This window comes from Salvia splendens, chromosome 15, assembly GCF_004379255.2.
Source record: "Salvia splendens isolate huo1 chromosome 15, SspV2, whole genome shotgun sequence".
In the NCBI taxonomy this organism is placed as follows: domain Eukaryota; kingdom Viridiplantae; phylum Streptophyta; class Magnoliopsida; order Lamiales; family Lamiaceae; genus Salvia; species Salvia splendens.
In genome coordinates, this window is record NC_056046.1 from 24,198,942 (window position 1) to 24,224,098 (window position 25,157).

General features: G+C 48.2%; 1 protein-coding gene across 1 annotated transcript; it reads right to left on the reverse strand.

The window, feature by feature from the left end:
• Positions 1 to 22,407: 22,407 nt before the first annotated feature.
• LOC121766903 lies at positions 22,408 to 23,352 on the reverse strand. Its single transcript, XM_042163135.1, has one exon. The coding sequence runs from the start codon at positions 23,350 to 23,352 to the stop codon at positions 22,408 to 22,410; it is 945 nt and encodes a 314-aa protein (XP_042019069.1).
• Positions 23,353 to 25,157: the final 1,805 nt, after the last annotated feature.

Genomic DNA, 25,157 nt, shown 5'->3' on the forward strand with positions numbered 1-25,157 from the left:
CCAAATGATTTTGGACCGAAAGATCCAGAATGTGAGGAATAAACCGGCTGCTTGTGTGAAAGTACTTTGGAGAAATCATGGGCACGAAGAAACCACGTGGGAGAATGAGGAAAGAATGATAGAGATGTACCCTGAACTCTTTCCTTGAGGATACCAAATTTCGGGACGAAATTTCTTTTAAGAGTGATAGGATGTAACACCCCTCTTTTCGAACCCTAATTTTTGAACCCTAAGACGATTGCTTTAATTTATTTTAATGTCTTGAATTAAATGGCGAATTGTTATGTGATTTCCTTGGTGACCTAATTTTGATTTGACCGAGTGAATTTCTTTGATTTTATGACGTGGCTTTTAAATAATTGATGCGGGATGAAATATATTGCGGTGAATTATTTTTCCTAAGGGTGAGTGAGATTTAATAGGATCATAAATAATTATCTTGCCTATTTTATTTATAATTTTCGACCACTATTAATTATTGGAGAGGAATGCTATTTTTCTTGGATTTAATTATTTGTTTGGGATAATTATCCAAATTAAATCCAAAGCCCAATTACTTTATCTCTTCATGAGAAAAATGGACACCTATGCCTTATACCATGGAGATTTCGAAATTTCCTAATTATGGAAGGAGGAAATTATTTTTTATATTATTTGATCCCCTATTTATTTCCTCCCATTAATAAATTCAAATATCCTAGCAAATCTTGCCTTATCTTTTTCAAATTAAAGATTTGAAATTTATTCCTTGTGGGGGGGGGGCATAATACACGCCTATTTCCTATATTTTTGGGAGGCTTATTATTATTTTTCTGCTCCGTATTATTTGATTCTACTCCGTGAAATACAAAATTAAATCATAGGCTAATTAAATAGCCTATGTTTTTCAAAAATTTCCCCATTATTCCTCCCAAGAATCACGTTAATCCATCCCCCACCAAATCCCCTCCAAATCTTCATGCATTTAATTGGAGGATTTATTTCTAACTCTATAAATAGGGATAAAACAAACCCTAACCCTAGCCCCCACTAATCACACGCCTCTCTCTCCCTCCCACACGCCCCATCTTCTCTCCACTCCTCTCCCACTTGTTCTTCTACTCTACTCAAGATCTTTTCATCCTTGCCAAGAGTTGGTTGAAGAATCAAGATTTCTATTTGTTCTACCGATTGTTTCAATCAAGAAAGGTACAATCAAACTTCTTTTCTTCATCCTCTCCATTCAAACATGGTTTTGACTCCCTCATGCATAAAGTGAGTGTAGGGATTTCAAATCTAAGGATTTAATCGGTGGGAATTTGTATTTGTATGTGTGTATGCGTTTTGAATGAAATTGTATGAAGATTTAATGAAGCATTGGTGAATGATGTATGATTATATGAAAAAACGAGTGTGAGGACTCTTTTAAACATGTTTGTGTGTTAAAACCATGAAAAGGTTGTGTTTGAATGAATGGGGATAAAACCCTAATTCGAATTTTTTAAGCATTAAAAACTGTGGATTCGGACAGTAGATTCAACACGTTTTGACCAACCAAATGAACTCCTTTTTATTCGATTCATTTTTCTGAGTAAACTTCATGATGTCTTCTATGTTGCGTGTGAATTTCAACTCATTTGGACAAAAGATGAATTATTGGTAAATTTTTTAATTTGACTACGCAATTCTGCCTGAAAATGTTTTCTCGACCAGTAGGTTACGTTTTCGATTTGACCGACCTAAAAAGGTTATTTTGACTTGAAATTTTAACTGGAAGTTGTTTGATTAGTCTACCGCATTGTGGTAAAATTTTAGCCCCAAGGGAAGTCGGGTGAGTTTTTAATAATTTTTATAAAATGGTTGCGCAGTGCTGCCAGATTTCTATCTTTACAAAAACAACTATGTTGTTATAAGTGTTATTCACGAGTTATATATGTGATGACGTGATGTGTTATTCAAAGATGAGGAAAAAGGGAAACGTTGGGGACATGCATGATTTTGAGTCGGTATTTGAGACTGATTGTGATACACATAATGTAAAGGTGATAACTCGCGCTCTCAGCGTGACAACAAGGGAAAGGAAATACTTGAAATCTAAGCAGTCGAGGTGGACTTTCTTTTAAATAAGGACGATGTCCTAAGTATTTTACCGATGAGAATGAAATTGTGTTTATCATGCCTTGTTTGGTTTTAACGTGCCTATCTGATGTGGCTTTTGCCACTATTATTTAAATCGAATTCGGGTCCTCGTAGAGCCGCAAACTCTACTTGGATTAGTGTACACCAATGGTAGACCGTGTGTCAGCGTACAGGTTGGCCGGTCTAGTGACCTGGTTTGCGGCCGCATTCCTTGTCATGTATGTGCGGATATGGCTAACGTCTATGGGAAAATGACTGATCAGTCGACTTTTTTTTACAATGGGAAATGATTTTGAATGCCTCGGGCCTTTCTAAAGCTAAACCCCGACGGTTACTTACGTATGGCATGATAGATAAATAATAATTTTTATGAAAATGTTTTCGGCATAAGTCCACTGAGTATCTTTATAGTACTCAGCCCTGCATGTGTTTTCCTTACGTGTAGGTTGAGCGGCAGCGAGAGGTTGGTGGTGTTGAGCAAGTAACTTGAAGAATTAAATGTTTATCTTTAAATCATGGGTGTCGTTGTGTCTTCACACATGACGTCACTCCTTCTCTTGGTCATTTTCCGCTGCGATATTTCTTTTACTTATTAGTTATTGGGCCGAACTTAAATTTGTCCGGTTATTGTTTTCTTGTGATTCTGTTGGATAATGTCAAACTCTTAATCGGTTCCTTTGAGTATTAATTGCCGGCCCAACTCATTATTTAAACCCGAGTCCCCTTCTTGTTTTATACTTAATTGTTCATTTAGTATGTCTGTCAAACCTCCTTGATGAAACCCTAGCCTATTTTCCTTGTTATATTTAAGTCCGTTTAAGTCGCGATCACCGCATTTATTATACCCTAGAAGGGCGGTCGTGATAATAACAATCCTAGCACCGCTAGATATTAATCACCACTACCCAATATACCAGGATTCTTGGGTTGCGAAAAAGCCGCACCTTTTGGTAAGTCAAAGTAGTGCATAATCAATACAGTATGCTCAATGCTAACGTACATTGATTAAGAAATTAATTATCAAGACCTTGTCTTTCAGTAGATAGCATAAAGATTCGTCATGCTGTTAGATCCAATTATCATGACCTCGTCTTTCAGTAGATAGCCTTTGAGGGTGACCCCTCCCCAAGTAATAGAGCCGAGGTTAATCGGCACATTGCTCAATACATCCTTCTTTTAAAAATGGAAGAGGATCTTTGGAGGCAAAAAGTAGTCGTTCGTTGGTTAAAGGAGGGGGATAGAAACACTAAGTTCTACCAGAGTTGGGTCAAACAAAAAAGGGCCAGGCTTCGGGTTCACGGGGTGCAAGTGGGCGATCGGTTCATTACGGAAGAAAGAGAAATTAAGGAGTCAACCGTTTGCTTCTTTCAAGATCTCCTAGCTCCCACGACACCCAACCTTGCCGAACCAGATTTACACCTCCTCCAACAGATCCCAGCCTCAACGGACTGGGAGGGACTGTTCTCCCCGCCATCGGAAGAAGAGGTCAAGAGAGCGGCCTGGGACATCTCGGTTGATAGTACTCCCGGCCCGGATGGCTTTACAGCCGCCTTCTACCACAAATGTTGGGACGTTATTGGGAAGGATGTGGTTGAGGCAGTAGCGCAGTTCTTCCAAGGGGCTTACCTCCCAAGAAGCATCACCTCTACGATGATTGTCTTGTTACCGAAGAAAGACAACCCAGCTACTTGGGTGGATTTTAGGCCCATTAGCCTTTGTAATGTATCTAACAAAATCATCACGAAAATCCTCTCGGCAAGGTTAGCCCCGTTCTTTCCGATGGTGATCTCTCCGTATCAGAGCGGGTTTGTCAAGGGGCGTTTGTTGAGTGATAACGTCCTCTTAGCGCAGGAGATGTTTCATGAATTATATAGAGGCAAACCATCAACGAATGTAGCATTGAAGCTCGACATGGTGAAAGCTTACGACAGAGTTCAATGGTCATTGTTGATCAAAGTCCTCAGACACATGAGCTTCCCGGAGCCGTGGTTGAGTATGATAGAAAGATGCATCGGGTCGTGTTGGTTCTCGATCCTTGTCAATGGGTCTCCCACGGGGTTCTTCAAATCTCCCCGGGTGTGGGTGCTGTGGCAGGGGGATCCCATCTCGCCCGCATTCTTTGTTATCGCAGCAGACTATCTCTCGAGAACTTTGGACAAACTCATCCTCAGAAAAAAAGGAGATGGTTTTCAAATCCACCCGCGCGTGCACCGAGGTCAGCCATCTAGCGTATGCGAATGATATCATTATTTTCTCTCAAGCCGCACCTGATTCCATCCGCCGGCTCAGAACTTGCTTCAATGTGTACTCTGATGTCTCGGGGCAGCAGATAAATCTTGCGAAGAGCAATTTCTACCTTTCGGAAATCCATGATGATTGGGCGGCAGCTATTGAAACGGAAGGCGGTTTCTCCCGAGGTTCGTTTCCTTTCCTTTACCTAGGAGTTCCTATTTATAAAGGTACCAAACGCATAGATATGTTCCTTTTCTTGCGTGATAAAATCTCAAGGAGGATCAATGGTTGGGTGCATAGGCACCTATCCTTCGGCGGTAGGTTAACCCTTATTAAGAGCACGTTGGAAGCTATCCCCATCCATGTTTTTCAAGCAACTGAGCCGACCAAAGGGGCAATGCAAATGCTGGAGCAACAATTGGCTAGGTTCTTCTGGGGTCCACCGAGGGGAAGAGGAAAACTCATTGGATCGGGTGGGAACAAATATGCCTCCCTACAGCCGAAGGGGGAATTGGAATCAGGCGCTTGGAGGAAGTCCTTAAGGCCTTTAGCATCAAATTGTGGTGGAGATTTAGAGAGCACAATTCTCTTTGGGTCTTGCACATGTATGCTAAGTATTGCACAAGGAAATCACCGATGGCTACGTCAATCTCGGGCCGAAATAGCCCAACTTGGAGAAGACTTGCGTCAGCTTGGCCTTTGGCTCAGACGAATATGAGATGGATCCTCAGAGAAGGGAGAGTCCTTTTCTGGGACGACATTTGGTTAGGGGACAAACCCCTAAGGGACTTGTGCCTCGACACGAGAGGTAACCCTACAATAACAGTTGCTGACTTCTGGCACGAGGGATAGTGGGACCCCGCAAAGCTTCGGCTGGCTCAACACTAAGCAGGCATTCCGCACCATGTAGCCGAGAAAATCATAGGAGTGCCGGTGCTCGCGGGGCACAAAGACTTCCCGAGATGGAGTCTATCTCGGAGAGGGAATTTTACCGTTGCCTCAGCCTGGGACTCCAACCGCTCGCGGAGGCCGATCATTCCTGCTCTCGGTGATTTTTGAAATGACAGACTCACGGCATCCATGTCAATTTTCATGTGGAGACTCATTTCAAACAGGATCCCGGTGGATACCAAACTTCAATGGAGAAACATTAGCCTTGTTTCTAAATGCTTTTGCTGCTTAGGGCGGCCCGGGATTGAATCGCTGCACCATCTCTTTGTCGGCGGACAAGGTGCTTCGCAGGTTTGGAGCTTCTTCGATACCTGGTTCACCAGACTAAGCAACTCACTTGTGATTTCCGACTCCATTCCAACCAGACTGGAGAGGTGGGCCGAAAGAACCCAACAGAGATCAAAGTCACATCTAGCCCGAGTTGTCCCCTGCCTAATCTACTGGTTTCTTTGGGCAGAAAGGAATAACTGCAGACACAATGGTAATCGGTTCAGAGCCTTCAATGTAATCTGGTAGATCCAGTTGCATATTCACAGATGTATTGAGAATGGCCGGTTGAGAGTGAAGCACTTTAAAGGAGTTAACTACACGGGTGCCCACCCCCCACCCCGGATGATCCCTCCGCAACGAAACGTAATGGTCATTAAGTGGCAGCCGCCGGACTCACCTTGGCTCAAGCTGAACACCAGGGGAATCTTCTCCGCGTCCACAATCCGAGTAAGATGCGGCGGAATCATCCGTGACCACCAAGGAGAGATGGCTCTAGCCTTTTCCACAGCAAGCAACGCAAAATCTGATCTCGAAGCCGAATTGGAAGCCATCCTGCTTGGTCTTACAAGGGTAAGGGAAAGCGTTCTCCGGGTTTGGATTGAAACCAGTTTAGCCCAAGCAGCGACTTTGGTCAAGTCGGAAGATTGGGGGCCGGCGAGCATTCGCCATACACTTACAAAGATCCGGATCCTCCAACGCGAATGCCAATGCAGAGTCAGTTTCATCCAGCGGGAAGGAAACAAGGCTGCGGATTACCTGGTGCAACCGGAGCACGACTTCCCCGTGGCGAGATCGATCAGGGATGCAAATATTACAAGTTCGCTCAAGGCTATCCTCCAACTCGAGAAGAAAGGGGTGCCCTATATTAGAATTATTGAAGAGGAATGAGAATAGAAGTACATGTGAAATTGTCCTTTGGGCTTCCAATCCTATTTTTTACCGGACAACGTAGAGTACGTTGGTGTCGAATCTCTCACGGCTTGACCTCTAGTTACTCTTATGGTGTAATTGTCTTAGGGTGCATTGTAATTTGTTTTTGTTCTCCTAGACTTAAAATGATTGGCCTTCTTGTAATCTGCAGTCTGTAAACGTCTTTTGGTGATATATAGGGATGAGGGACCCACGAACCGTCCACCGTTAAGGTGTTAAAAACAATCCAATTCAGTGCTATACCACACAAATGTCATCGTATTTCAGCAAGGCTTAGAAATATGCGGACTGACATTGCAACCTTTCATGATATGTAGTCTAGGCCTATCTAGGTTGTGAAATTCTTATTTTTCTTTGTTCAGAACTGACCGTGTTACCTTAAAGTGGACGACGCCCATAACCGGCCTACTAAAACAAAGACTTAGACTTTGTTACGTTGCTTATACATTAAAATATGCAATAAACATTTTTCTTTTTTTTAAACACCACGAGGGTGGAGGGTTAAGGCAGACCCACACATGTGCATTGCCAAAGACCATTGCAAGAACAAACAAAACACCGAGCCGCCCAAAAGTGACGACTCGCCAAGACCTATTAGAGTACAAAAAGGGTCTCCCTATCAACTAGAGTGGTCATCTAAATACTCTTAACAACCCTTTTACAATTACAATGGTGCAATCTTTGCAATACCAAAACATAAGACCATATCCTAATTGAGACCCGCAATAGGGATACCTCCGCAGGGAACAGTGTCTCCTGGGTCAAGGTCCTCGATGAAACCCTCCATCTCCCGGCTGGGGAGCCCACATGAGACATTCATTGAGCCAATGCCCGGCTCATTCGCATCCGAATTACCACTCCCAAATGTTACCGTGGCAACGTTCTCCTTCAAACGCCAATTATCAATGTGGTAGCCTTTGGTAATCAAATCTCCCTCGTGCACCTTACCTTTCCTCTTCCTCGACACCACTTGGAAACCATCCTTGTCCACACTTGGTTGGTTTCGAACCAACATCCATTGTGCCTTCCTTCCGCCTCTCTTGGTTGGCACATTCTTTATCCTTGTTTCTATGCTCATAACTCGTTGAAGTGCCGGCCCAAGAATCCACCTTTGGATGCCATTCTCGGCGGATGATCTTGAAGACATTGCTCGAGTAGTGCGTCGATGTTGGCGTTCGGTGGTTCTTACTTCCATCACGTTCCTTCCTTCCCAAAGCATGACACTTATCAATGGTGTGCCCAACATGCTTACAATTGGTACAAAACAAAGGTATACGATCCCATGCCACTTTGTGCCTTGATTCTTTACCTAAGAGATTGAGAATAATCTCTTCCGTAGGGGGCGTAGAGATGTCAATCTCAACGTATATCCTAGCAAAGGAGAGTTGGGATTGGTTAATTGTGGCATGGTCGGCTTGTAATGGCTTGCCTAGTAGCTTGCCGATCGCCATGAGGGCCGATTCCTCAAAAAGATGCGCCGGAATTCCCATGATGTTACACCAAACGGCAACAATCAGTGACTCGAAAAAAGTATCAAAGTCCAACACCCACTTGAACACCCTCATCGGGTGTATATCAATAAGCCAATTCAGATTCCCATTAGGGCCATTAAGCACCTTAGTATAATCAGCCACTTCTTGGAATTGGATTAAAATGTGCCTAGCATTCAACTGTTTCCATGTGAAAGCACCAACTAGCCCCATACCCCCAAAGCTTTTTTGGATTTGAAACGTAGATGGGAGCGAGTGGGAGAACTTCCCGACTAAGGCTAATCCTAGTTTCTCCGATAGATATTTCATTTCTAAATCGGTAAATGAAAGAGATGGGGTACCTTCGTGGCAGCCGACCGTCTCCATAGGCTTGGCCTTGTCGGCATCAAGCGTGATTGGCTTGGCCTTTTGGCTAGTGTACAAGGTTGAAGCTCCCTCCACATTCCCCATCCCTCCATGGGAGAATAATTGGCTTGCCTTCTACCAAGCAGCCACCGGCTGGACCAGGTTTTCCGGCGAGGATTCCGGCGGTGGTGCGTCGGAGTAGTGGTCATCCTTGCCTCCATCTTTGCCGAGAAGAGGATGCATAGTACAAATGCACTAATGATGGCATTTTGGGAAATAGGTGTCTCAAAGAACGTGTCGAACTCTGGAGTCCATTTGAACACCATCATTGGATAGGATGTGCTTGGCGTTAACGAACTTCCATTTGAAGCCATCGACGAAGTTGATGTTGGAAAGGGATTTTTGGATTTGTTGTGGTGTTGGGAGGGTGTGGGAGAACTTTCCGATGATAGCGTGCCCTACCTTGTCCGCCAAAGTACTTTGTTTCCTCGTTTGAGAATGTAAGCAAAGGGATCCCCTCACACCATCCGGTTGTCCCCATCTCCGTGTTGTGATTAGCGTCAAGGTTCACCGCATCAAATTTCGGTGTTCCTCCACTATCCAGCCCGGTACACGAGTTCGCGGGCTTTTCATCAAGCGCCGGTTCAACGGGTTGGGTCCTGGCTTGAGCGGCCTGGTACGCGACGAATTCCAGCGAGTGGCCCGACGTCAGCGGTCTCCCAACGGGGGAAGCCACTTCGTTGCCTACCGCAGATGCCGAGTAATCGGGTTAAAATACTGGCTAGTCCGAATCCTGGTCCAGCAGTTTGTCCGACGAGTTATCCGGCGCCGACGACCTCCCGTCGAGCCCAGCCTCACCCCCTCCATTGTTTTCCTCGGCCACGAAAGTTGTACCATCACCAATATTGACGTCAAAGATGCTTTGACCCTTAAGGGAGTCACATGTCTCACTAGCTAGTACATACCTATCTTTTTCCGGAAATGGTGCAGCAAGGGTGGGTGGCTCAGAAAGCATGTTGGCACCATTCCTATCCGAGGATGTGTCTTTGTCCATGACAGCTGCACTTGCAGCCGCCCCCACGCATGTTGACCGGAGCTCCTCTTGTGCAACGGCATCGTTCTCCTCCGGTAGTACACCCTCCATCCGAGTTCCGGTCACAACTTTCGGCTGGTGCCTAGCCGAGCCTTCTTTCTGTCCCATGGAGAAACGAAGCTCCCCCGTGAGTAATGGGAGAACTCCCGGCACCACCTCAAACGCACCATTGCTGGCTTCAAAATGCCCAGGTCGCGCCTTTCTCTTCCACCGACCCTTCTCTCTCTCCCCGGGCAGGGAGCTCGCACCGTCTTTTCCGGCAATGGCGCTACCTCCGCCATTAGTTCCGGCAAGAAGCTCTTCAAACTCAAAGACAATCTTCATCCTCACCCGTCCAGTCTCCGTCAATGGCACACAAGCGTTGCGTTTTGTGTTACCACCGGCTTTTACGGGGTGAGGAGTGGCTGACTTTTTCATTTCCCGTTTTGCATTGGTTAGTCGGAACACCTATTGCGGCGAGGGAGAGGGGCTCGTGTCCTTGACCTCCTTCCCCGGTGAGTCCCTTCCAGGCTGGACCATGACCGCCGTTAGGCCGGCCACATATCCACCTTACCCAGAGGTGAGGGAGAGGGTCGATAACTTAGTGAGAAGTTAGAGAGAGGTTAGAGAGAGAAGATCCATGCAAATTTGAAATGGTTTAAGGTACTTCACGCCTCGGTGTATGGGAACCCCGAGGTATAGGAAGGGGAAGGTTCCCCGGGCGAAGCCGCCATCCATCTGGATTGAAGGGACCCAATGCTCGTGGGATTCCGCAATGTAGAAATTACTCTTGGCAAGGTTGATTTGTTGACCCGAGACCTTCGCATAATCTTCTAGGCAAGCTCTAAGTCACCGCAAGGGGTCGGAAGCTGCTTGCGTTAAAATGATTATGTCGTCGGCATATGCTAAGTGGCTTATCTCAATGCATCGCGGGTTACTTTGAAGGTCATCTCCTTGTGGACGAGTATGAGCTTGTCTAGGGATCTCGAGAAGTAGTCAGCGGCAATCACGAACAAGGACGGGGAGATTGGATCGCCTTGTCGTAGTCCCCGTGTGGATTGGAAGAAGCCCACGGGAGCTCCATTGATGAGGATTGAGAACCAACAATAGCCTACGCACCTCTCTATGAGTGATAGCCAAGCATCCGGGAACCCCATGCGCCGCATGACCTTGATGAGAAAAGGCCAATGGACTCTATCGTAGGCTTTGGCCATGTCAATCCTAATTGCAACGTTCGGGGCTGGAGAGCAATGCGCCAGCTCATGGAACATCTCCTGTGCGAGGAGGGCGTTGTCGTTGAGGAGGCGGCCTTTCACAAATCCGCTCTGGTTCGGGGAGATAACCTAAGGAAGGAAAGGGGTAATTCTTGAAGTTAGAACCTTTGTGATAATCTTATTGACCACAATACACAAGCTGATAGGTCGGTAGTCGGCCCATGACTCGGGCGCAACCTTCTTTGGGATGAGAACGATGCTTGTGGCTGTAATGCTTCTCGGTAGGAAGGCCCCCCTAAAGAACTGTCGCATGGCATCCATGAGGTCCAGCCCCACAAGGCTCCAACACGCTTGGTAGAAGTAGGCCAAGAATCCATCGGGGCTGGGGCGCTATCCCCAGAGATGTCGAAGGTTGAACGCTTGACTTCATCCATGTCCGGCGGTTGGGCAATATCCGCTAGTTGCTCATGATGTTGGAGTGTGTGGATCAAATCTAGATCCGGTTCTTCGGGGCTCGGATTGCATGGTGCAAGGAGATGTTGGTAGAATTCAACCGCTGACTTCTTAATCTCTGCCTCATCAGTGATCTCGAGCCCGTTGCTCTGGATTGAGTGGATGCGAAGTCGGACCCTTTTTTGTTTCACCCAACTTTGATAGAAGCGGGTATTCTTGTCACCTTCAGCAAGCCAACGAAGGGCAGCCTTTTGTCGCCAAAAATCTTCTTCCATCTTTAGGAGGAGAATATATTCGGCAATGCATTTGTTGATCACCCTCCGGTGCATCGGTGATGGGTTTGCCTCAAAGTTTGCTTGTGCCGCGGACATCTTCTCATCCATGTTCTTAAGGTTGTGATGCACATTCCCAAACACTTCTTTGTTCCACCTTTTCAAGCTCTTTTGAGCCTGGCTTGCTTGATTTGTAGGTTTAGAAGCCCGCTCGCCCCAGTGGGCTCCGACCACACGTCGCGAACCAAAGGCAGAAAGCCTTCATGTCGGATCCACATATTTTGAAATCTGAAGGCTCTGCCACCAAGGTTGTTTTTCGGCCTGCTGCATCTTGTGAGAATCGGGCCATGGTCCGAGGCGACTCTCAGGAGATTGGAGACCCGCGTTGCCTCGAAGACTCGGGGCCAAGCCTCATTAATTAGCACTCTGTCTAGTCCATTCTTGGCCCATGTAAACTCCGCCCCGTCAAAACCGGGGTCCAAGAGCTTGCAATCCTCAATTGCTTCTGCAAAGTCTATTATTTCCGCTTGCCGGTTGGTGTCACTTTCTGTTGTGTCCCGAGGTGACAGGATCGTGTTGAAATCGCCCCTGATCATCCATGGTGTTCCGTCAAGAAGCTCGGCCAACTCTCTCATCTTATCCCAGAGCGGGGTACCTGTCCACTCTTGTGCACTTCGCATACACGACAGAGATCGCAAGGGTACTGGCCAAGCGAGGGGACGAGAGGCGCCAGTTGAGGACTTGGTCCGAGTCGTCCTCAATGTCAAAATTTGATCCTTCTTCCGTAAAAATCCTGATTTTGCCCATTGAGTTGGAGCCTCTGAACTTCAACCCCAGTGCCTTGGAAAACCGGTCCGGATCCGGGGTCGTGAGCGGTTCCAAAATGGCAAGAAAAATGATGTTGTGACAGTTAATAAGTCTTTTTAGAACGTTTTGGGTTGTCGCGTTAGCGATTCCCCTAGCATTGCAAAACATATAACTGTGGGACATCAATAAGAATTTAGGTGCGTACCCGGAAGGAGAGTAATCCCTCCTTGGTATTCTATGATTTGTTGCTCCCCTTTCATTGTGTCATTTTCCCTCTCGCGAAGGAGGAGTGCGGCTCCTTCGGGGTCAGGGCCTAGATGCATGTCCATCACCATCCCTTCATCCTCTTCCCAATCATCAACATCAAATTTGCTATTATCCATGAGAGAATAGTACTTGTTGGTGCTCATGTGGTTTCGTGTTGAGAAAAAGCCTCGTCCCCTAGTCGTAGAATGTCGTGCACCCCCCTCAAGGCCCCTCTCGTGGGAGGAGATCCCGTTCGTGGTGCGTTGGAGCATCCCGGTTCTGCATCCGAGTGCCCTTGAATCCGTGGCGGTGTTTCATGGGCTAGGTGGGACGGGGAACACCACTCCTCAGTCTCGAAGCTCGGTCCCCTTGCGGATTATGGCCTTCAAGAGCCGTGGAGCCGTGGATGTGGTCATGCGTTGGAATTCATCAATCTCAGACCCCATTTTGGCAAGGAAGTCGGCCGCCTTATTTCCTTCGCGGTGTATGAAGGTAGTGCGGAGAGTGAGGCACCGCTTGTGTAGGGCGATATGTACCATGGCCTGGCGGATATGTGCATGCCCCCAAGCTTTTCCTTCCACCAAATTGACTGCTTGCTCGGCATCCGCTTCGAGCCAAATTGGTTTCGCAAATTCCTTAGCCATTGTCAAGCCATGGTGCATGGCTAGTAACTCGGCCTCAAGAGCTGAGTGAGCGGTGAGCGGGAGCGCAAAGGCTACGAGCAACCTTCCCGAGTGGTCCTGGATGAGGCCTCCTCCCCGACTTTCCTGGTTGCCTCGCAAAACGCACCATCCGTGTTAGGTTTCAGCCGCAGTTGGTCAGGGGGGTTCCATTTGACCATCATGGATAGTGGCTGCGGACTTCTTGGGGCGACGTGACTCAGGATGTTGACTCCAAGCCGAACACCCTTCCAATGTTTCGGCTTGAGGCTGCCGTTCGCCATGCTATTCCGGATGAAAGTGAGAGTCTGCCAAACCACATTGTTCACCTTGAACTGGACTTCTTGGTGCTTGCTTCTATTCCTTTCTGCCCAGATAAACTAAAAAATAAGGTAAGGCATGAGGCGACTGAGATGTTTCCTACCCGATTGCTGTAATCTTGTCCCCCATACTTCGAGCCTAGTTGGTATGGTATCGTTGATCCGAAGTGGTGGGGAGGAGCCTTCAAACCACCCATCAAATACCCTCCACACCTTTGAAGCGCCCACTCCTTTGATGAAGAGGTGTTCTAGGGACTCGGTGTGTGGTCTATGGGGGCAGTATTGACACTTGGACGCCAGCTCGATCTTCCGCCATTGGAGCTTCGAGTTGACTGGAATACGGTTAGACAAGAGCCTCCAAATAAAGATGGCAATGGTTGTAGTGAGGCCTGCCTTCCAAATATCTTCGAGTCCTTGGATGATGGGCCTTGTCACCCGGAGTGCTTCCTAGGTTGAGGCTAGCGAGAACTCACCGCGCCGGGATAAGGTCCATCTCGGTAGGTCCGGCTCCCCGAAGAGAATCGGGGTGTTGAGGATATCAATAACAATCTGTTGTGGGAGGCCAGCCTGGTCATGGAGTAACTGCAATTTAGGTTCATCCCAAGCACCTTCCATGATAAACTCCGAGATGGTCGTACCAGGGCTGCCCCTATCATCAATGCAAAGCCCCCTGAGTGGTTCGTTGCCCATCCAAATATCATCCCAAAAATAGATCCTTCTAGCCCCAACAATCCATCGTATGTGCGGATGCGCATGGCCCCAGGCTCTGGCCAGCCTCTTCCACGTTGGGCTACTCCTTCCCGAGGTTCTCGTGGTGAGAGGCGAGGATGTTGAACAATACTTACACATCAAGTAGCGTACCCATAGAGAGTTCTGTTCTCGGAATCACCACCACAATTTAATGTTGAAGGCTCGCAGTACTTCCTTGAACTTACGAATTCCGAGCCCTCCTTCATTGGTGGGGAGGCACATCTGGTCCCAACTAATCCAATGGGTTCATTTCCTTTCATTTATCGAGCCCCAAAAGAAACGCGCCAACTGTTGGTTAAGGAGCTTAAGGGAACTGATTGTTGGCTCAATAGCTTGGAAAATATGGATAGGGATCGCCTCCAGGGTACTCTTGATGAGAGTTAGCTTCCCTCCAAAGGATAGGTGTCTATGCGCCTAACCGGAAATCCTTCTTGCAACCTTCTCCCGGATAAACATGAACATATCCGTGCACTTGACTCCTCGATATATGGGGACTCCCAAGTAGAGGAAGGGGAAAGGCCCCCGAGCAAAGCCACCTTCAGATTGGATTGCATGTGCCCACAGCTCATGAACTTCTGCGATGTAACAAAAAAATGCTCTCCCTTCTCTCTTACTTCTCTCTCTAGATTCTCCAACGCCGAAGGTAACCTAGGAGACTTCCCCGCCTACGGGTCAGCCGAGGGAATTGCGCGGTCTCTCGGCCAAGGCTTACTTTTCTTGGTCGGTGGTGATATGCGCTCGCACCCGCCTACATGGTGAAGGCCGGTAGTGAGTTCCCGGGGGAGGGGGACACGGCCGTTAGCCATGAGTCGCAATCCCTCTCTACGCCGGAATGGACCTTCTCAACGATGGATCGGCCAAAAACGAAGAGGATAGGAACCCCATACCCGGTGAAATCACGGCGAGCCCTCATGCGCGCCGGCTTTGAAACGGGCACGGAGGTGAGTAGGGCTAAGAAGATGATGATGTTCGAAATGGCAGACAACCTTGTTGCCGAACGCCATGGTGAAGGGAGGAGGTCGCCGGAGGTTGAACAAGCTTGTGTTGGGAAGTTGTTGAATGCATTAGCTCAAATGGCTAAGGAGGGGAGCACGCCAACATGTGATTTGGAGGAACCCGATTGTGAGTAGGTGGCCGGAACATCGCCGGCGCCGGCTAGCCGGAACGATGATGTACCATCCAAGGAGATGGTGCTGGTCAACCATCAACAAGAGGAAGGTACAAGGGACCATGTGAATCCTTGTCTTGATGTGGGGGTGACATGTGAGAAGTTGGATGCATGTGACTCACCAATGAGGGAAAGGACAAAGCTTACTTTGCATGGGGAAGGAAGTGTTGACTCTTTTTTGGTAAGTGGCAATTTGAATTCAAATTCTACTCCATGTGCCACACACCCTCCTCCCCTACCAATCGGTCATGGTGAACACAAGGGGGACGCCCAGGTGCCACCGGCGGGAGCTTGGAAGGTGGCGAAAGTACTCCACCCCCAAAAGGGGTCGGGGAGCGTGGGAGGAGAATCAGCCACGCACAAGCCCTTTAAGGCCGAGCCAATACCTTTGGATGACACCAAGATTAAAGCCGTGGGGAAGACCGGATGCTTTGAAGGCACACCATCCCTTACTTTCTCCGATTCTGAAACGGACGACCTCTCGGAGAAGCTAGGGCTAGCCGTCGTTGGAAAGTTCTCACACTCGCTCCCATCTCCCTCCTAAATTCAAAAAAGCCTTGGAGGTTTGGGATTAGTGGGTTCTTTCACTTGGAAATACTTGAATGCGAAGCACATCTTAATTCAATTCCAAGCGATGGCCGATTATGCTAAGGTCTTAAATGGCCCCAATGGGAACCCCAATTGGTATGTTTATATCCACCCGATGAGGGTGTTCAAGTGGGCGCCGGACTTTTATACATTTTTTGAGTCGCCGGTTGTCGCCGTTTGGTGCAACATCATGGGAATCCCGGCGCATCTCTTTGAGGAATCGGCTCTCATGGCAATTGGTAAACTACTAGGCAAGCCACTACAAGCCGATCATGCCACAATCCATCAAAGCCATCTCTCCTTCGCAAGGATTTGCGTAGAGATTGACATCTCTACTCCCCCGACGGAAGAGATCATCCTTAATATCTGAGGCAAAGATTCAAGGTACAAAGTGGCATGGGACCGTATCCCATTGTTTTGTGCTAATTGTAAACATGTTGGGCATGAGAAAGAGGATTGCCATCCAAGGATCCCCGAGCATCATCCAAGGAAAACCACTCGAGCCATGCCGCCAAGATCATTTGTCGTGAGTGGCACCCAAAGGCCGATGCTTGGGTCGACACTCCATCGTCCATTGGACACTTGGATAAGGCCAAAGATAGTAACAACCACATGGAGAACATTGAGGGTACATCGGGTGCGGGATTGTCGAAATCAAGAGTGGCTAGTAGAAGTCACCCAAGTGTGGATGAGGATGGCTTCCAATTGGTGTCGAGGAAGAGGAAGGGAAAGGAGCATGAGGGCGATATGCACACCAAGTCTCCACACATTGAGGATTGGCATTTGAAGGAGAATGTTGCTACGGTTACATTCGGGGGTGTTCCATCGGGTGCGAATGACTCGAGCTTTAGCTCCATGAGTGTCGCATGTGGGCCCCCCAACCGGGAGATAGAGGGCCTCATCGAGGACCGTGATCCAGGAGGGCATGTCCCTAGCAGAGGTATCCCGATTGCGGCCCTTAGCTAGGTGATGGAAAAGATTTTTGGGGTTGCAAAGGCTGCATCAAATGGTAATTGGATTTTAAGAGTATATAGATGACCACCCTAGTTGTTAGGGAGGCCCTCGTTGTACTCTAATTGTCATGTCTTGGCGAGTCGTCACTTTTGGGCGACTCGGTGTATGTTTGGCTGAAGCAAATGGTTTCGGGTAATGCACAGGTGTGGGTCTGCCTCAACCCTCCGCCCCTTAGGGTGTTTTTTTTTAAAGAAAAAAAAATTAACTTCTGCGATGTAAAATTTGCTTTTGGCGAGGTTGATCTGTTGCCCGGAGACTCCCTCATACCCATTAAGACATGCTCTAAGTTGGCGAAGAGGGGTCTCAGCCGCTTGCGTGAAGATAATGATATCATCGGCGTATGCTAAGTGGCTTATTTCCATTTCAAAAGCCGTTTGCCTCGAGGCTTTGAATGTCATCTCCCTCCGTCCGAGAATTAGCTTGTCAAGGGCCCTCGACAAGTAATCCGCCACCGTTACAAACAGGGCAGGTGAGATGGGATCTCCTTGTCGTAAACCTCGGGTTGATCTGAAAAAACCAGCGGGGGTACCATTAATAAGAACGAAGAACCAACAGGAACCAACGCACCTTTCAATAAGGCTGATCCATGGCTCCGGGAAACCCATGCGTCGGCGTACTTTTGTAAGAAAGCCCCACTGGACCCTGTCATAGGCCTTGGCCATGTCAATCTTGATCGCCACGTTTGGGGCAGGGGAACACCTAGCAATCTCATGGAACATTTCTTGGGCTAGGAGGACATTGTCGTTCAGGAGCCGTCCCTTCACAAAACCAGATTGGTTGGGAGATATGACATGCGGCAAGAAAGGTGTGAGTCTGGCCGTTAGAACTTTGGTAATGATCTTATTGAGGACATTGCAGAGGCTAATAGGGCGGTAATCAGCCCATGTCTCGGGCGACGCCTTCTTTGGAATAAGAACTATGTTTGTGGTCGTGACACTTCGGGGGAGGTAAGCCCCTTTGAAGAACTGTGATATCGCTTCCACAACGTCCCTTCCAACAATCAACCAACACGCTGGATAGAACGTGGCCGAGAATCCATCCGGTCCAGGTGCACTATCCTCGGATATCTCAAAAACTGCTATCTTCACCTCGTCCGGATCCAGGGCCTTATGAAGGTTCGCAAGGTCGTCCGAAGGCGGTATTTGATGAATCAAGTCTAGGTCCGGCTCCTCGAGCGCTGGAATGTCTGGAGCAAGAAGACCCTGGAAAAACTCAACTGCCGAATTGCGAATCTCAGCTTCATCCATAATCTCCTGGCCATTTGTCCGAATGGAGTGGATTCGCAACTTGTCCCTCTTCTGTTTCACCCAGCTTTGATAAAATCTGGAATTCTTGTCTCCCTCCGCAAGCCACCTCATGGTCGCCTTTTGTTGCCAGAAATCCTCCTCCATTTTAAGTAAGAGGATGTATTCGGCAATGTTCTTGTTTATCTCGGTCCTGTTCCGGGGCATGGGGTCAGCTTTAAAGTTGGCTTGGGCCTTTGCTATCTCTTCTTCCATCCTCTTGAGATTAGCATGTATATTCCCAAAGACTTCTTTGTTCCATGCCTTTAAGGCTATTTTGCTTCGTATCAACTTGATTTGTAGATTTAGGAGCCCGGCCGCCCCGGTGGGTTGCTCCCAACTGTCTTGGACAATCTTCATAAAGCTTTCATGTCGGATCCACATGTTTTGGAAGCGGAATCCACTTCCCCCGGTGTTAGGTCTCGCCATCTTGCACTGTGCGAGGATCCGGCCATGATCCGATGATACTCTCGGCAGGTTGGTCACCCTCAAAGCCTAAAAAATCTTGGTCCATTCCTCGCTCACAAACATCCTGTCCAGCCTTTCGAATAGCCCGCTTTTGGCCCACGTGTGCTCCGCTCCATCGTAGCCCAGGTCAAGGAGGCGGCAATCTTCAATAGTTTCCGCAAAATTAATCATCTCGCCCTGCCGATTAGTATCACTCCCAACCCGATCAACATGTGAGAGAATCGTGTTGAAGTCCCCTCCAATTAACCATGGCATTCCATCCACTAGGTTCGAGATGTCCCTCATTTTGTCCCATAGTGGGTATCGTTCCGATCTTGAACACTTTGCATAGACGGCCGAGACAAAGATGGGGCAAGCCATGCGGTGGGAAGTTAACTTTCCATGTAAAATCTGATCCCCGTCTTCTTCAATATCAAAATGAGCCCCTTCTTCGGTGAAGATCCAAACCTTTTTTTTATTAAACACCTTCACGGTGGAGGGTTCGCGGGTCCCTCATCCCAAAAGTGATGTGCCTAGAGGAATTAGGAGGTAGTATGCGGTCCGAGCCCAAGTGGTTCGGACCTCACCCTACTCCCTTCAAAAACAAGTTACAATTATCCTATCCAAACCAAAACAAAACATTCTATCTTCCTCTGTCCGTCCCTCTAGATTCTATTCTTCCTCTTCGATTTGGGCACGGATATGTGGGATTCCCCTTGCATCTAGTTGAACCAAGGCTTTGAGAAGTCTCGGGGCTGTGGGGATATTCATGCGTTGGAAATCGGTCCCCTCAAGGCCCAAATTGGCTAGCAAGTCGGCCGCTTTGTTCCCTTCCCTATGAATGAAGGTCGTCCGTTTTACTTGTTGCTTTTTATGAACGGCAAATTGCGCCATGACTCGGCAAAGGCTTTATGGGCCCCAGCTGGTCCCGTTGAGTAGCTTGACCGCTTGATCCGCATCCACTTCAATCCAAATAGGCCTTCTAAACTCCATGGCAAGTGCTAGCCCATGGTGGATGGCTAGTAATTCTGCTTCAAGGGCTGATCGCGCTTCGAGAAGGGTTGCGAAGGCGATAAGTAATTCGCCTGTATGGTCACGTACAAGACCTCCCCCTCCGGCCTTACCCGATGTTCCCAAGAATGCACCATCCGTGTTAAGTTTGATCCATGGATAGTCCGGTGGTTCCATTTAATTGGCATCACGTGGGGTCTAGGGCTTCGTGGAACTACCAAGGTCGGGATGTTGATTTTGAGCTCACTCCCTTCCAATGTTTCGGTCTATATATGTCATTGGCCATGCAATTCTGAATGAACATTTGCACTTGCCATACCACATTGTAGGCTTTGAACACCACCGATTGGTGGCGACTCCTGTTCCGCTCCGCCAATAAGAACCATAAGATTAGACATGGGATGATACAGCTAAGGTGCTTCTTGCCTGTGTGTCGGAGCCGGCGCGCCCACACCTCTAGCCTGTCTGGTATGGTGTCATTGATTCGAAGCCTTGAGGTAGGTCCTTCGAACCACGAGTCAAACTCTTTCCAAACACTATTGGCCCCAGCTCCACGGATAAAAAGATGTTGGAGGGATTCAATACCCGATCGAAGAGGGCAGCACTAGCACTTGGACGCCATTTCCATTTTCCTCTACTGTAGCTTCGTATCAACATGAATCCGATTGGAGAGGAGCCTCCAGATGAAGATGGAAATAGACTTTGTGAGGCCCATCTGCCATATATCAGCGAGCCCATGCACAATAGGTCCATGCGCTCGCATGGTCTCCCAAGTTGTCACCATGGAGAACTCTCCTGTCCGAGACAACTTCTATCTCGGGATATCTTGTTCACCCGCAATGATAGGTGTATCAAGGATCTTTGCAATGACCTGATGGGGGAACCTGACCTGGGCCTGGAGGAGTTAGAGTTTTGGTTCGAGCCAGGCCCCATCTGCAATGAAGTCCGTCACTAATGTGAGTGAGTCGCCGCTCTCGTCTAGGCATAGGTCGCGAAGGGGAGTGTCGCCTAGCCATAGATCATCCCAGAAATAGATTTTCCCTTGGCCAACTACCCATCGGATATGTGGATGTGCCTGTGCCCGGACCCTAAGAAGCCTCTTCCACGTTTGACTACTTTTACCGAAAGTTCTAGTGGCAAGAGGAGAGACTGTGTGACAATACTTGGCCATCATGTAATTGGCCCATAGGGAATTTTGTTCCCGGAATCTCCACCAAAGCTTGAGGTTGAAGGCTCAAAGAACCTCCTTGAACTTGCGAATACCAAGTCCTCCTTCCGCCGTGGGTAAGCATACCTGATCCCAACTAATCCAGTGTGTTCTCTTCTTCTCGCTAGTGGATCCCCATAGGAACTGTGCCAAGAGCTGGTCCAGCTGCTTGAGTGCCCCGCAAGTGGGCTCAATAGCTTGGAAAACATGAATTGGAACCATCTCAAGTGTGCTCTTAATGAGCGTGAGTCTCCCCCCAAAGGAGAGATGCCGGTGGGCCCAACCAGATATTCTAGCCGCAATCTTTTCCCGAAGGAACATAAACATATCTGTTCTCTTAACTCCGCGAAAAATAGGGACCCCTAGATAAAGAAAAGGAAAGGTACCTCGAGAGAAGCCACCCTCACTTTGGATTAAATTTGCCCATCCTTCGTGTGCGTCGGCTATGTAGAAGTTACTCTTGGCCATGTTTATTTGTTGTCCGGATACGTCTGCATAGTGGTCTAGGCAAGCTCTGAGTCTCCGGAGAGAAGTTGGCGCCGCTTGAGTAAAGATGATGATGTCGTCGGCATACGCCAAATGGCTGATCTCCATACATCCTCGGGTGGCTTTGTATGACATTTCTTTCTTCCCAAGGATAAGCTTATCAAGAGTCCTCGAGAGGTAGTCTGCAACAATCACGAACAAAGCTGGGGATATGGGGTCCCCATGCCTAAGCCCTAGTGTGGACTTGAAGAATCCAGTCGGGGCTCTATTGATGAGTACCGAAAACCAACATGTACCGATGCACCTTTCAATCATCCTAGTCCATGTTTCCGGGAACCCCATTTACGTGAGGACTTTAATGAGGAATGGCCATTGCACCCTGTCATACGCCTTGGCCATATCGATTTTGATCGCGACATTCGGGGCTGGTGTGCTTCTAAAGAGCTCATGAATCATTTCCTGGGCAAGGAGAACATTGTCGTTGAGGAGTCTTCCTTTCACAAACCCACTTTGGTTTGGTGAGATGACCCGCGGGAGGAGAGGTGCAAGCATTTTTTAGAGCAGCTTGGTAATCACCTTGTTGATGACATTGCACAAACTTATAGGCCGGTAGTCGCCCCATGTAGTTGGCGAAAGCTTTTTAGGTATGAGAACAATACATGTAGCCGTAAAGCTCCGGGGGAGGAAGGCCCAGCCAAAAAACTGCTTGACCACATCCACCACATCTGGTCCAACGCTGCCCCAGCACGTTTGATAGAAAGTGGTCGTGAAGCCATCTGGTCCAGGGGCATTATTACCCGAGATGTCAAAAACGGCTCGCTTGACCGCATCTTCGTCTGGGGGGTCGGCCAGGCCCTCAAATTGCTCCGAGGGTGGTAACGATTGTAGTAACTCTAGGGTCGGTTCCGCTAACTTCGGGTGAGCCGGCGCTAGGAGGTTTTGAAAGAATTCAACCGCCGAGTTTCTGATTTCTTGTTCATCCGTAAGTTCTCTCCCATTGGCATTGATCTTGTGGATTCTAAGGCGTATCCGTTTTTGCTTGACCCAACTTTGGTAGAACTCGGTGTTCTTATCTCATTCCTCAAGCCACTTGAGAGATGCCTTCTGTTTCCAAAAGTCTTCTTCCATTTTGAGCAGGAGAATATACTGTACTACTTCTCTATTGAAATCGGTTCTGCTCCGGGGTGAGGGATTCGCTTCAAAGTCCGCCTGGGCCGTAGCAATACTCTCTTCACTCGCACGGAGGTTGGCGTGGATGTTCCCGAATATCTCCTTATTCCAACGCTTGAGCGTTTTCTTGATTCTTGAAAGTTTGATCTGGAGGTTGATTAGTCCTTCAGCCTCCGTAGGTGCCTCCCAATCCTCATGCACAAGATTGCGAAACTCCTCGTGTCGTGTCCAAATGTTTTGGAAGCGGAAAGCTTTTCCCCCCTCGGGGGTGGTCTTCATTTTGCATCTAACAAGCACCGGCCCATGGTCCGAGGCAAACCTGGGAAGTTTAGTTACCCTAATTGCCTCAAAGAGCCGCGTCCACGGCTCGTTAACCAGCACCCTGTCAAGCCTTTCCAAAAGGCCATTCTTAGCCCAAGTGTAATCCGAGCCATCAAATCCTGGGTCTATTAATCTACAATCCTCAATGGCTTCAGCAAAATCAATCATCTCGGCATGCCGATTAGTTTCACTACCCACCCTATCTCGTGTAGTGAGGATTGTATTGAAATCCCCTCCAATAATCCATGGTAGGCTATCGGTGGCCAATGGTATTTCTCTCATTTTATCCCACAGTATACTCCGCTCCCCCCTCGTGCACTTTGCATACACGACCGATATCATAGTAGGACAACGAAGCCGGGGGCTAGTGAACCTGCCATGCAACACCTGATCCGAATCATCCTCCACCTCAAAGTCAGCCCCTTCTTCAACAAACACCCAAATCTTTCCATTGGAGTTCGAGGCCTTGAAGGACAGCCCCAAAGCTCTCGAGAATCTCTCCGGATTTGGGATTGTGAGCGGCTCCATTATTGCAAGCAAATGTATATTATGAGTTTTAATTAGTCTTTTAAGGACGTTTTGGGTTGGCGCATTTGTGATCCCCCTAACGTTCCAAAACAAGAAATTAATTGACATAATCGACAAGATAGATCCGTACCTGGGGGGTGAGAAGGCCCTCCTTGGAATTCAGTGATTTGAAGATCATTCCCCCTTTGGCTTGATTCGGCTGCCATGAGCTTGGGATTCGGCCCGCCATCATCCAAGTTAGTAGGCATGCTCACTTCCCACTCCTCTAGTTCATCACCATCAATCTCCGCAAAGTTTTCATTAGCCATGAGAGAGAAATACCGGTTTGTACTCAATTGGTTCTCCATCTCTTGTGCCTCGACCTTCTCAATGTCGAACTTCTGAAACGATCCTCTCGAAGTCCCTTGGCCGGCGAGGGATGTGGTTACCTCTCGTCGTTCGGGGGCACTTCTAACCATAGCCTTATCTCGACCATTCCCCAATGACTAGGATCTAGTGATCGGGGCGCAAGGTTGGGTAGAGTTTTGTCACCCGCCGCGGTTCTCCTTGTTAGAGTGTAGCACCATGTTCGTGCCTTGCTCATGTTGCATTTCTCCCACAATATCCGGTCCCGACCATCCCTTCCCATCGGTTTCCTTTGTCTTCGAATTCCTCCGGGGTTGACCATTTCTTGTTTTGTTCTTCCCATATTGTTTCCATTCCATGTTGTCATTTTGGTGTCCCTTTTCAGCCTTGGAGTTTTTGGCCCCGAGATCCCCATTTTGTGGCTGCCTCGTCGGGGTTATGTTATAGTTCCTTTTAGGAGGGCTTTCCGATGGCCTAGCCGCGTAGCACACCTCACTTTTGTGTCCCACGTGCTTACACTACCGGCAATAGGATGGTATTTTATCCCATTTCACTTGTTGCACCACTTCACGTCCACAAATATCCAAGATGATCTCCTCGGTTGGCGGTCTCGTGATATCAATCTCGATGCAAATTCTCACGAAGGATAGGCGTGACTTGTTAGCCGTGGCTCGATCTACTTGAATTGGCGTCCCTAGGAGCTTACCAATGGCAAAGAGCGCGGACTAGTTGAAGAGGTGGATTGGTAAACCGATTAGGTTGCACCATATTGCCGCAATGGGGGATTCACAATATGCATCAAAATCAGGTGACCATTTGAATACTCTCATCGGGTGCCGGTCGACATACCACACCGGGGTGCCTTTAGGGCCGCTAAGAAGCCGGGCATAATCCGCAATGTCCTCAAATTGCACAAGTATGTGCTTAGCATTAATATACTTCCAAGAAAAGCCACGACAAAATTTAATATTATCAAGAGTTTTTTGTATTTGATGGGAAGCAGGGATAGAATGAGAAAACTTACCGACAATAGCATGGCCGAGGGTTGTTGCAAGCTTTTGTATTTCTGCCCCGGAGAAGTAGATAGCCGGCACTCCATTGGATGTGGTTGCAAATCCAATCTTTTGAATGCTCTCCGGGTCGAAGGCGTGTGGTCCGTCTAGTTTCGGAGGCCCCCGGACCATATCCGCCATGGACTTTGGTGTGTAGCCATTTCTCTCAGCCGCATCATGGTCTCGCCTCGAATTGTTGTGCTCGACATTCCCTTTCTCGGTTTGGATCTCCTCGGCACCTTCATTGCCGTTGTGTACCGTGGCATCGTCCATAGGCATATCGAGGAGTATTGTTGTTTCCCGAATCACTTCAGACATCTTGGCGCTAGCCGTGACCTTGTTCACAATCTCGGGAGCAAGCCTATCGCGGATGGCGTTAGGTATCGCCGTAGGTAACGGATGGCCTAG

What these genes read in the sequence shown, in the direction of transcription:
- LOC121766903 (XM_042163135.1), bottom strand. Translation starts at nt 23,352, where the DNA reads ATGGAGCCGCTCACAATCCCAAATCCGGAGAGATTCTCGAGAGCTTTG.